This window comes from Colletotrichum navitas (assembly GCF_030913465.1).
Source record: "Colletotrichum navitas strain CBS 125086 chromosome Unknown LY79scaffold_103, whole genome shotgun sequence".
In the NCBI taxonomy this organism is placed as follows: Eukaryota; Fungi; Ascomycota; class Sordariomycetes; order Glomerellales; family Glomerellaceae; genus Colletotrichum; species Colletotrichum navitas.
Genome location: NW_026850649.1, coordinates 7697 through 20111, shown reverse-complemented (window position 1 = coordinate 20111; position 12415 = coordinate 7697). Strand labels below are relative to the sequence as shown.

Genomic DNA, 12415 nt, shown 5'->3' with positions numbered 1-12415 from the left:
TCAGCTGGGGCTGGTATCAACTTTGTAGCTTATCGGAGCTCGGGTAACCGGATACAAGGACGAAGGATAGTCTAAAATATCTACACGCATTGAACTTAGATATAGCAGTGGCTTATCGCATTGGTGATCTAGCACACTTGGCTTACGTCAACAAGTGTATAAAAGGGGCCGTGGGGAATAAACATATTCCAGCAAGATATAGATGCTAGTGCGAGAGGCAGTGTCGGGAATGAATGGCTGTTTGCTACTAAAGTTAACGCATCTTAAGAGCATTGCAAAGCCCATACATACATAGAAGAGCTGAACCGAATTGTGAGCAGAAATTGTGAAGTGTCGTTTTTATTATTTATTTTTTATGGATTAGATATGCCTTTTTGGCCTTTCTCTGACAGTAGCGTAATGTCGAGGTGAAGGCTGCGCCAATGGGTTTTTGATACGGTGAAAATACCTGTCGCCAACCGTGTGAGAAAAGAAATTAAGGATGGGAAGGGAGAAAGATTGAAACAAAGTGCGCACCGACGTACCGGAGAAAGATCGTTGTTAAGTTCGTCTTTCCTGTATGTGTGAACCAGGATGGATGGACAAGGTTGGAAGGACCATTGGGAATCGAGGCTTTCACCCGACTCGGAGAGCAGCTGGTGGTTCCTGTCCCTCTACGCAAGAGCAGGCTCGGATGTGACTGCGTGGAGTAGCTAAAGCACTGCTTCTCGCCATCTTGCGTGGCTACGGACTGAGAAGATGTGTCGGTCGTCTGCCCAAGTCTGCAACCTATGGACTGCGCGGGCATCGTGGATGAATAAGTGGGTTGGCGTATGGTGTCTTTCCTTTGATGAAGCGTTGCTGTTTCTTGTGATGGTACGATTATGGGAAAATAATGTCAGGGTCATGTCTAGAGCCTCAACGGTAGGCTGGTTCATGCCAACTTGAACTTCTAGCACTAAGCATCCACGTACCCCATTACCGCTGCATACCTGCCTAATACCTATTCAAGGCCAGTTCGCAAACAGAAAGAAGAGGGAGGGAGGAAGCACCGATTTCTATGTCGCAGGAAGGTGAAAGTTGCTCAGGGAATGGCACTTTCAGTCCCTGGACTCTAAGACAGAAAGAACATTAGGGTGTAGGAGGTGTCTCGTGCCGCGATTGCCGCTTACATGACATCTGCCTATGCTGCTCCTCATGCTGAATATGTCGGCTCTTTCCACAAGCACTTGTGACTTCCGTGATCGGGATCGCCACTCGCTGTTCGTTGATAGAAGAACTTTGTGCTTATTACTCTTGTGGTGCATCTAGGCTCGTGACGCTTGCGCCTAGAGGGTTGGAAAGCTCATAAATGCGGAAGTGCAACTCAGGAGGGTGGATATGGATACTTTGTTTTAGGACAGCGGCGGCAGCCGAGAGGATGGCGTGGAGGAGGGACTGCATCGGGGGAGCGTAAGTAAACGTAAACCTGCCTGCGATGCAACAACGGGCAACGGACCGTCTTCGTCCTCCCATCTCGGCGGCGGCTCAGCGGGCGGCCAGAAGCACGCTTCTCCATATGGGGTAGACCCGCCCGGCGCGATGGAACTTGGCCGGCTCAACCGGGTAATCTGGGTTTTGACATCATTTTCTTGCAACACCACTGACTGATAATCAAATGGAAAGTGATAGGACAACGGCGTTGGATTCCTTCACCGCTTATCTCCTATCAGTTTATATTACTAGTCAGGGTATAGCCTAGATGGACGAAGTATACGCTAAACCCAATAAAGTCAGCATGTTCCAGATTTCCAACATGTTTCTGGCCACGAGTCGGTGATCGTGCTACCTTTGGGCCGCTGCAGATTGAATCAGCTAGTCCAAAATGTGTGTGGGGTCCCGGGGCCGTTTTGGGCTGCTCGACGTTTCCTTCGCTTTCTTTCCTTGCCTGGCCCAACGAAAACACCAAATACCTCGTTCACGAAGTCAACATGGCCAGAAAGCAATCGCCAGGCTCTTTGGGGCACCAAGGCCCGAGAGGCAAGGGCCGAACGGCTGTCACCGCAGCTTTGTCGGTATTTGCACTGACGGCGCTTATCAGGGGAGGAAGCTTCTTATCTACACCGCGGTTCCCATTTGGACACAGATATGTTCTTGAGCAGCGTCTTCCCACTACTGATTGGACCTGGTCTACTGTACGAATGAAGTTCCGAATTCCCAAAAGATTGGATACTGACAATATTTCCAGATCAAACCAAGTAGAACCCTGGAGTGGCACAATTGTTTCGAGGACGGGGGTTATGATTGCGCCAGACTAGATGTTGGTGTTTAAAAGCCCGCACGCAAGAGACGACTAGGGCTAACAGCTCTGCCATAGGTGCCCATGGACTGGAAAATGCCATCGGATGACCACAGGGTTGTTCTTGCAATCGCTCGAATCCGGGCCACCAATACGTCCGATTACAGAGGACCAGTCATATTCAACCCTGGTGTAAGCAACAGTATCAACATAAGCCTTCGTTTCCAGTACTGATGTTTGAGGAAAGGGCCCCGGTGGCTCAGGGATCTGGTCTTTGAGGGATCACGGGAAAATGTTACAAGAAATTGTCGGCACAAACCATGTGAGTCTGATAAACACCATTCCAGTTTTGGGAGATGATCCCTTGCAAATGCTGAGAAAACGTAGGACCTTATCAGTTTCGACCCACGGGGTGGTAAGTCCGATTGTTCATTGCTCCGAGTCCTACATTGTTTGACCGTGTGTTGGCAGTCGGCGCGTCTATACCACGAATCGAATGCTGGAACTCACCTCAACAAAGCCAGAGCTGGAATTTGCAAGATCCAGGAATCCTGGAATCTCATGAAGGTATACTCGGGGAGCTTTTCACGAGGGCCGCCGCATACTCGCAGGCTTGCGAGAAAGCCATGAAAGGATCCGGTATCTTAGAACACACTGGCACCACTCCTACTGCCAGAGATATGCTCGAGATTGTTCGTCAAACAGGCTACGACAAGCTCAAGTACTGGGGCTTCAGCTACGGCACAATCCTAGGCGGCGTCTTTGCGGCCATGTATCCCGACAAAGTGGAACGGCTGGTCAGCGATGGAAATGTTGACTACAGGGAGTGGTTCAATTCGGCCCACCTCAACTTCGTCCGCGACACAGACAAAGTTCTTTTTGCCTTTTACGACTTTTGTTCCCAGGCCGGTCCCGAAAAGTGCGCGTTTCATGGCCCCACATCAGAGGCTATCATGGAAAGATTTAGCAAGTTACTCGTTAGGCTGAAGACACGGCCTGTTATCGTGTCGGCAGACGAAGAGAAAGGGCCTGAAGTTCCAATGTTGGTGACTTACTCGAAGGTCATGCGTCTCCTCTCCTCCGCGCTGTATCAGCCACAGCATCAGTTTGAGAGCTTTTCCAAGATTATCGCAGCTCTTGAAGGAGAAGACGGACGGCCATTTTACGAGCACTACAACCCCAGCAAGCCTTCCCCGGCTCCAGAGTGCTCGTCGCAACCGATTTCGCCTTTAGAGCCACTGCCTCAAATAGTTGAAGCCACAGATGATGCTTTCCCGGTTATCATGTGTGCTGACCACCCTGCGGTGCATAATCTGACTCTCGAAGACGTACGGCGAGAAGTGGACACCATCTTAGAACTCAGTCCCGCTACGGGAGCAGTCAACGTACCGTACCAGATGACATGCAACCAGCGAACGACTCGGCCTCTTTGGCGATTTGATGGTAAGCCGTGCAAGGACTCCTGGGAAAGAGCGTGGTGTGATTTAGTTTACTAACTCAAAACCAGGACCTTTCGAGGGCAAGACAAGCCACCCCATACTGTTCATCGCCAACCAGGCAGACAACGTCACACCGCTCATAAGCGCACGAAACAACTCTGCAGGCTTCACTGGGTCAACTGTTTTGGTGCAGAAATCATACGGCGTAGGTTAACTCAAATGGCTGGAAAGGATATCAATACACTAGCCTGTCGGCATCGGATGCTAACATGTCTGTTATAAAGCATACTTCACTTGCTGCACCCTCCAAGTGCACCAGAGAGTATATACATACCTACTTTCAGAATGGTTCGCTACCGGAGGATGGAACAGAGTGCGAAGGCGACTCACAACCTTTCGGTCCGAAGATTGGAAATGAAGTTCGCCTCTACCAGAATCCATTGTTATTTTGACTCGATGCAATGTGTTGGTGCTGTTCAAGAGTTTAGAGTGCGCGCATAGAAATACCACGGGAATGACCTCGATTGATCCCAATAGGGGCCCGGTGTCTGTCAGCATAGGGAGAATAGTTTCATTCATTACTAGAATAGTGTTAAAGTCCATGATATTAGCTGCACCGAACAAGACCTGAAGTCTTCCAACGAGCGAAACTGTTGGAAATAGGCTCGCGTTTCCATCGTCTCCAGTAAGATACTTGCTGCGCAGTTGGAATCGTGGCGAGGATTTCCAGACGGGTTGTCTCGGATATTATCGGAGTGAGGCGCTGAACCCAAACGATCGTCAATACCAATGTTTTTGCCACGAGCGGAAGCGGCGGTGGATTACCCTAACTTAGCTTCGCCGGTGATCTGAGGTTACAGACTATAACGTACCGCGACGAGGCCCCCCCCCCCCCCCCCCCCCCTCTGGAGCGTGACAATGATAATATATTTGCTGCGTGGCGCCTCGAGAGCCGTTTGTGCTATGAAACCCTAAGAGGAAGACAATCATGCACTCACAGAGCTGAGGGCCTGGGTGGCCAATGTGATGGAATGAGTCCGGGAATGGAACTATTCTCAACAACGTCAACGCCACGGACCACCCCATGCGTCACGAGACGCGTGCGGGGAGGGGTATGGCGCACGGCTGGGGTAAGACCCTTTCTTATGTCGTTTGCTAATAGCTGTGCACACGACACGGAATGATTTGAGATTGGGGCTTTGAAGGGTTTGATTTTTATTGGGTTTCTGTAATAAAGTGAAGTGATTTTCAGTATCTGAACTGTACTCAGGCCCACTAATAGTCATAACTGTCCATGATGATGCGTGCCAGATAAATTACGATAATGACCTTGGTCGCCCTCTAACGCCGTACCCTTTCCGTCGAAAAAAAAAAAAAAAAACACGCAAGCTTCAGCGCCCCCCATGTGCGCATGTGTACTTAAAACAATCCCTGAGGCCTGATAATCCCCGTGGCCCCTGTATAACGCCGTTGTCGATGCATGTGTGTCCATTCGTGGGTGTTGGTAGATGTGTCGCGATGATGTGTGTGATGTGAATCAAAAGTATGTTGACCGGCTACGCCTGATTCTGCGACTCGTAGACTTGTACCGCCTTCTCGAGCGCCTCGAGGCTCGAACGGTCGCCATAAGCGTCCATCAACATCGCCGCTCTCTTGCGGTCTTCGATGGCTTGCTTCTCGGCGGCGGCGGCGTTGGCTAGGCGACGTTGAACCATGCCCTCACGGTAGGTATTCAATCCGTAGCCAACAGCTACGACGGCGACTGTGGGTGGGATCCTGTTATGCCATATCCGTCAGTCACAGCTGGTCTATTCTGGTTGTTACCCCAGACTCGGTGCTCCGAGGAGGTTTGCTCGGCTCGGATTTATGACGTACCACCTCATGGCGAGTCGGCGGGGAGTTTGCAGGAAGTAGCTTGAGGGCATGTGAGTGGAAAAGCTCCGTGAGGCTTCTCGGAACATTATATATGACTGCGTTTGAATAAGAGTCGGGGGTGAAATTGGTATTTGTATCTCGCCTTCTTTTGTGGGTTGAAACGCAAGGGATAAATCGATCTCTCGGGCTAAGAAGAGGCGTTGGGGAGGAGGCGGCGGCAGCAGCAATGTATTCATATAACGCCCTCTCTCGACCCCAACAGGTTCCCCTCCCCCAAGGGGCTAGACATAACACAGCCATCTCCAAGCTCGAGGAAGACTGACCATTAAGCGTGTACAATCCCCGCAGGGGGGCAAAGCGGGAGTCGCGGCCGCAGGTTAGTGTAACACCAACATGGCACCACGCTCAGCAACAGACCCAACTAGGCATGGCGCCGCCATCGTTCCAGAGTGTCGATTGTGGGGTGATGTCGACCGATATTGCGGGGTGCTATCGGCATAGCCCGGGTGCAGTAACGTGACAACGCTGGAGCGGACGGAACCTTGCTTGAGTTGTGTTCCAGCGCTGGAGGAGTTCTCGGTCTTTCGCGCTTAGCGCTGGGAGGCATCTTGGAAGGCTCGTACACTATTACAAGTTGGGATAGGCTGGATAGGCTTGAACGGTTGAGGGGCCACTTGTTTGTACATCGGGGGCATCTCCCACGTTCTGTGATGACCCTAGTAGGGACCCCTTGAGCACAGTCCGCAGGCTCTGTTTTAGACTTTTCTCAGAGTTGGCCTTTTGAGTGGCGCGTCGCCAATTCTCAACCTTTGGCCAGTAGTTTTTGTTTTCACTATGTCTGGTGCAACTATGACATACCCCATAGCTACGTTTAGCTGGAGTCGCCGAAAATGTTTGGGTCTTTGCAGCGAGATATCCCCTCCCGTCCTGGTGCTTGCTCATACCTATTATCTTTTCAGTCCCCATTACAATGTCCGATGTTATCGTGACCCCAGTCACGAAGCGGTAACTGATTATCGTGGACAATGAAAATGCCGATTCCACCCGCGAAAAACTGCAGACTCCACCCAGACCTTGTCCCGAGTGCTCGTCGCATAGCCGAGAACCCTCGTTGATGTCATCTCCAGTCCTTGTTTGTTTCTCCTGTCTCATTTCCTCGTCTGTTACGAGTCGTATCCTTGCAACGAACTTTCTGTTGGCAAGCTGATTACCATGTACATTTCTTGGGCTAGATCTCCACTCCAACTTGGACTTTCGCCTGGCGTATTTATTTTAATTTTAATTCTTAGGTTGTGTCTGCACGTCATTGTTTAGGTTCAGCTGCTGCAACTCAGAATCTCGGGGAGTTATCCAATCATGATAGCTGGCAGTTCGTCGTAACATTTTGACAAGCTGTCAAATTCAACTCAGCCGCTATAAAAACTTGCCGTTTCGTTAGCTATGCAGTACAGCCATGGTTTGTTGCGTACATGACGAAGCTCCAGCTCGTGGGAAGTCCAAATTTCGGATATGTCGACTTGTTGGACCAATTTTTTCAACAGTCACGGTAATCGCTCAGGATGATGGCTTTCTACGAAAATAAGAATATTATTGGATTGTACTTTGTATCATCATTGAAGCTTAGCAAGTTGTTTGCAAAATCTCAGAGTTGCACTCGTGAACGACCACTCGTATACTGACTTAGTATCTCTTAAGCCTCTGAAACCTGGTGACTTTAGACCCGTCTACGAGCCCATGATGCCAAGCCATTGAAGCCAAATCAACGAAAGCGTCAGTAGCAGCAGAGACATTGGAGAAGACAAAGCCAATGGTGCCAGTGGTGAGGACGAATCGTTGAATGACACCTGTGACGTAAATAACGCTGCAGCACTTAAGGTTACTGACGCTATTTTTCTTTTTAGCAATACTCAAGATTTTAATGCCAGCCTATGTTAGCAAGAACTATAAGTCTGCCTGCTGCGATGTTGGAAGTCAAGGGGTGCAGTGAAGTGGACTATTTATATACCACAAAAAGGGGTCTCTTCGGAGTTGTGTAAACCTGAAGATTGACTTTCTACAGCTAAGTCATCATTTTTTTATAGCTATATGCTTGACCAGCAATGCGGGCTATTCTGACAGTTGTTCAAGCTATGACTACAATGTTCACAAACTGACACGAGCGAGATCTGTCATTTGTGGTGTGCTTAGGACTTGGGCAAGGCTTCGAGCAAGTATTTTCATATATCTTTATTACTTTCCCACTTCGAACTGAACCTGTCACCGAATCGGTTTGGATGTATGAGTCTAGTTGTATTGTACCTCGATAGGCTATGTGCGGCCACTGTGCTTCCAAGCAGGGCTACGTATTGCCTCGAACTGACTTGGAATGAAAATCAACTTTACATGAATCGGTGCGATTCACTGAGTTCAGTGATGATACTGAAGAGGCTGTGGCTAGTGAATGGGAAGTCACTTGGAACTGTCACTAGAATGTTGCGAGTAGGTTCGAGTATATAAATGGCAACGTATATCCTGTAAAGGCAAAACTTGGAGAACCGTCATCAATCAGCTAGAGCCAAGGTCCCCAAAAAACAATCTCAAGGCTGTCAGTAAACCCTGGAGCAAAACATCACGGAACGGCTACGGCATAACATACAATCCAAGGACTTACGCCAGCAACCTCGAGCCACTCGACAGCAACCCACAAGTTAAACTTGCTCGTAATTGCCGCTACAACGAAAGATAAAAAAACAAAGACAAACTTGCAATGTGCATCGTTATCAGTAAACGCCTCATGTGCGAACGATGTGGCGCGTGGTATCGCACCACGGAGGAAAAGCTGAGATGCTCTACGGGGCCCTGCCTCACTGTTACTTGCACCATCGATGGAGGAAGCGTTGTGCAAGGCTTTTGCCATAGTCCTTGCAATGACTAAATGAAGAAGAAGGACAGTCGACTTCTCTCAAAGTTCATTTCAGTCTCGAAATCCTCATTGAAGTCTGGAACCATCAAAGAAAGAGGCTATTTTTCCAATGGGCGGGTATTCGCTGGCAGGTGGTATTGAAGTAGAAGACAGAATGAACGCAAATCATACTCCTGTAGATGAGTTTACCTCCTGAGAGTAGTAAGAAAGAAAGAAACATTGACTAGCAGCAAACAGTGTTCCAAAACCGTGCGTGTTTCAATCCGATGAAGACATCCAATGGACCACTTACATTATGGCGGTAAACAAACCTAGTCTGCTCGGCGATCATAATGGCGAAGGCCGAACGGAGCCAGCTGCGCCAAGTACAACTCCGTTGAGTTTAGGTGCAATGTACTGCACAATCCGGGGTAAATTGAGCCTGTGATTTAGCCGTGAGGGGTTCCAGCAAAAACGTGACCCTCTGCCAGTCACTGAGCCATATAAAGGTCCCAAGATTGAAGTGTGAAGATTTTTGAAAGCTTTCACTGTTATACTAAGATTCCGTTAATTACATTACATCTAATTGCCCGGCATGAAGTATATTTCCGTCTTGTTGGCCTCTGTCATAGTTCTATTTGCCTGTAAGTGTTTAAGTGTGGAGCTTTGGAAACGGATTTGTAACCCAGCTTACCAGCCTGCTAGCGTTTGCAAGTTGCCTTGTAAACCCAATCATTCCAGGGTTCAATCCTGATCCGTCGGTCATCAGGGTGGACGAGGACTTTTTCTTAGCGACCAGTACATTTGAGTACTTTCCTGGTGTCCCTGTTTATCACTCAAAAGACCTGTAATGTCAAAATACCATACAGCTGTCCTTGCTATGCGGATTTGCTAATTGAACAAAGTGTGAAATGGGAAAATATCGGCCATGCGCTTACTCGACCTTCTCAGCTGAACTTGCGCGGCACTGCTCCAAGCGGCGGCATCTTTGCACCAACATTGAGACACCACGATGGCATCTTCTACTTGATTGACACTGCATATGATATTATCAACCCCTCTGACAACGTAAGCGGCTACCAAAAAGCTCCAAGATGGGCATTTTCGTTTTGCTTAGTTGACACCGTCTTCCAAAACAGGCCACCAGACTACCTCGGTCATTCTATGTGACGACCAGAGATATTTTTGATGAGACCAGTTGGAGCGAGCCTACCTATGTAGATCAATGGGGATTTGACCCTGATCTCTTTTTCGATGACGACGGCAAAGTTTACCTCACGACAACGTTTCCGGAGTTCGTGAACAATGGTAACTTTGCCAACTGGATCACCGAGATCGATATCAAGACGGGCAACTCGTTGAGCAACTCTCGACTTTTCCATACCACGACTGTACCGCCTGAACTTGGTTCTCCACTGGTGAGTCTGTCTTGGTGGTACACCTGGATTTCATTCGAGTGCAGTCACAGGAAACAACTGACAAGTGTAAATCAAGACCGAGGGAAGCCACATATACAAATTCAACGGAACGTACTACTTGCTTACCGCCGACTCGGGAACCGAAGCCAACCACAAGGCGAACGTGTATAGATCTAAAGCCTTGGATGGGCCTTGGGAGGGTAACCCGCACAACCCCGTCTTGTGGAACGGAAAAGACATGTCTCTCCCCGTCCTCGCAACTGGTCACGCAGACATCTTCGATGACACTGAAGGCAACTGGTGGGCAGTCTTTCTCGCCATTCGACCACAGAACCCAAAGAACAGTAGCGGCCTACCTCAACTTGGCCGTGAGACATTCTTGTGTCCCGTGACGTGGGACGAAAATGGATGGCCGATTTTCAATGAAGGTGAACCAATCACCGAGCACATGCCAAGTGTCTTATATGACCTTGAAAGGCCTCTGACTTGGCGGGACGACTTTGATGGCGGACTAGTAGACAAATCGTATTACTACCTGCGGACGCCATACAAGGACTTCAAAGATTTCGAGTCTAACCCCGGAAAGCTTCGTATTAGAGGAAATGTTTACACGCTCAGCGACAGAGAAACCCCTGCGGCACTGCTCCGAAAGCAGACCGACATCAACACCACCTTCAGCACTGAAATCAGCGCGTTCAGTCCAGACTCTTGGAGACAGGAGGCCGGTGCTAGTGTATACCTTAGCATCCACTACCACAACGAGGTCGCCATTGGGTACTCAAATGAGACCGGAAAGAGATGTATTGTCACTCACACCAGGACTGGTCCCGACGCAACACTCAATACTACCTACGTCGAGGATGAGGAAGTTGGCAATGGTGTTCCTGTGAAACTGTTCATTGAGGCAAAAGACTTGGGCTACCGACTTGGATACTCGGCGGGCGGCAAAGAACCACGGTGGCTTGCTAGCATTGAAAATCGCTGGTTGCAGTCATACTTGGAAGGCTGGCAGCAGAACTTTGTTGGGACGCACTTTGCCATCTACAACACAGGCGCAAAGCTTCCAACCCTAAATTCGGCTGTACGTGCAAATCCTTTTTTTTTTTTTTTTTTTTTTTTTTTTTTTTTGTAAAGTGAAGTAAAAGCTGACACTGCTTGTAGGACTTTGAATACATCCAGACGGAACTTAACTAGGTTTTGGCAACATGGCTACTTTCTTTTGCCCATGATCGCAATTTCAAGGGAAAGTTAATTAGCACCCTCGAGGGACTTGTGAGACCATAGTCCTGTTAAAAGTGGAACTAGCATTGTTCTCTCTAACGTTTGCCATCAGCTTGATATTGCAGTTCGCTGTCTCTCTATAGCAATATATTCGGAATTCCGCAGCTCCTGTGTTCAAAGCTCTCTTGAGGCTCACCTAGTGGCGCTGCTTTAAGGGTGAGCTAGGGTGAAAAGTGTCCGGGATGCGTTGGAAGACTGGAGACTGGCAACCATGATTGAGGCGGTGTAAGAGATTGCAGGTTCCCACCCAATGACTCGGTCCAAGATCACGGATCCTTCACGGGCAACCACAACTCCCATCGGAGATCTTTCCCGCCCACTCACGTGTTCTCACGAGCCTGGACCAAACACACCCGTGAGACTATCCCGGATTTCCGGGCCGGACTCCAAGCCAAGTCGACTTGGGGCAGACCACCACCAGAAGATCAATCCTCATTTGTAGTGACAACGACCCTCTAGATACAAATCTACTCGATTATTCGAGTAGCCGCCACGTCTACATTCGTCCAGCATCCTAGACCAAATTGCTGGCTTCAACGCCGGGCCAGGTGGCCAAGGCATACGTATCTTTTTCATCTTTTAAGATGCGTGGTTGTGACGCGAAAGGTGCACAAAGCGACCAGGGAGCTGTTAAACCGGATCAGAGGCATCAACCATCCAGACGAGGAAGATATCTTCCTGTTGGCATATAGGTGATGCAGCCAGAGGCAGTAGGTCATATAACACACCGCCTACCAGCAGAATCCCTTACCCTTACCTATACGCAAGGGTGCTACTACACTTATGCACCTACTTTACCTTGTTAACTAGTTAACTATTAATAACTATAAATTTAACTACCTTTTCTTAACCTTTGTAATATTATAAGATAAAGATCCTTATTAATTAACTAGTAAAAACTAATATTAATTAATAGTTAATTATTACTAATAACTAGTAATTAATAAGGCTTACTATTATAGGAGTTTACTTAGCCTACTATAACCTAGTAGACTACTAACTAAGTTAAGTATTATTAAGGCTACTTTACCTTTATAAGAAATATTATAGTGTCTATTATACTATTAGAACCTCTTTAATAAGCAAGAACCTCTTCTATACTAACTATAGCGCTATTAAGAAAAGACACTTAAGTAGTAATAATTACTACCTTATTTAACTTTTTCTTTATCTTTATATTTACTTCTTTAGAAAACTATCTTTATTTACTTTATATATATAAAACTAACCTAGTACTACCTAGACTTATAAGTATAAGTTATAT

At 48.1% G+C, this 12415-nt stretch overlaps 4 protein-coding genes across 4 annotated transcripts; 2 read left to right on the top strand and 2 right to left on the bottom strand.

Annotated features, from left to right (window-relative positions):
• The first annotated feature begins 1690 nt into the window (after positions 1-1690).
• LY79DRAFT_569548 (TAP-like protein-domain-containing protein) lies at positions 1691-4245 on the top strand. The gene is made up of 9 exons (XM_060559064.1): positions 1691-1736; positions 1808-2153; positions 2207-2278; positions 2336-2449; positions 2505-2579; positions 2645-2672; positions 2729-3700; positions 3765-3901; positions 3981-4245. The coding sequence occupies exons 2-9, from the start codon at positions 1950-1952 to the stop codon at positions 4146-4148; spliced, it is 1770 nt and encodes a 589-aa protein (XP_060408579.1). The 5' UTR covers positions 1691-1736; positions 1808-1949; the 3' UTR covers positions 4149-4245.
• A 1007-nt stretch (positions 4246-5252) lies between these two features.
• On the bottom strand, positions 5253-5621 carry LY79DRAFT_526721 (uncharacterized protein; the record flags this gene model as incomplete). The annotated part of the gene is made up of 2 exons (XM_060555865.1): positions 5253-5472; positions 5572-5621. 2 exons carry the CDS (start codon positions 5619-5621, stop codon positions 5253-5255), a joined length of 270 nt encoding a protein of 89 aa, XP_060408578.1.
• Positions 5622-6180: 559 nt separating this feature from the next.
• Positions 6181-7157, bottom strand: LY79DRAFT_569544 (uncharacterized protein). The gene has a single exon (XM_060559063.1). The coding sequence runs from the start codon at positions 6721-6723 to the stop codon at positions 6199-6201; it is 525 nt and encodes a 174-aa protein (XP_060408577.1). The 5' UTR covers positions 6724-7157; the 3' UTR covers positions 6181-6198.
• A 1890-nt stretch (positions 7158-9047) lies between these two features.
• Positions 9048-11064, top strand: LY79DRAFT_526810 (family 43 glycosyl hydrolase; the record flags this gene model as incomplete). The annotated part of the gene is made up of 6 exons (XM_060555872.1): positions 9048-9096; positions 9194-9299; positions 9358-9520; positions 9592-9870; positions 9947-10951; positions 11032-11064. 6 exons carry the CDS (start codon positions 9048-9050, stop codon positions 11062-11064), a joined length of 1635 nt encoding a protein of 544 aa, XP_060408576.1.
• Between the last annotated feature and the right edge of the window lie 1351 nt (positions 11065-12415).

Excerpts from the sequence above, each read along its gene's own strand:
- LY79DRAFT_569548 (XM_060559064.1), top strand. The coding sequence starts at position 1,950 with ATGGCCAGAAAGCAATCGCCAGGCTCTTTGGGGCACCAAGGCCCGAGA. Across the intron at positions 2,279-2,335 it reads ATGATTGCGCCAGACTAGAT|GTGCCCATGGACTGGAAAAT; the intron begins GTTGGTGTTTAA and ends GCTCTGCCATAG. Across the intron at positions 2,580-2,644 it reads AAATTGTCGGCACAAACCAT|GACCTTATCAGTTTCGACCC; the intron begins GTGAGTCTGATA and ends GAGAAAACGTAG.
- LY79DRAFT_569544 (XM_060559063.1), bottom strand. The coding sequence starts at position 6,723 with ATGAGACAGGAGAAACAAACAAGGACTGGAGATGACATCAACGAGGGT.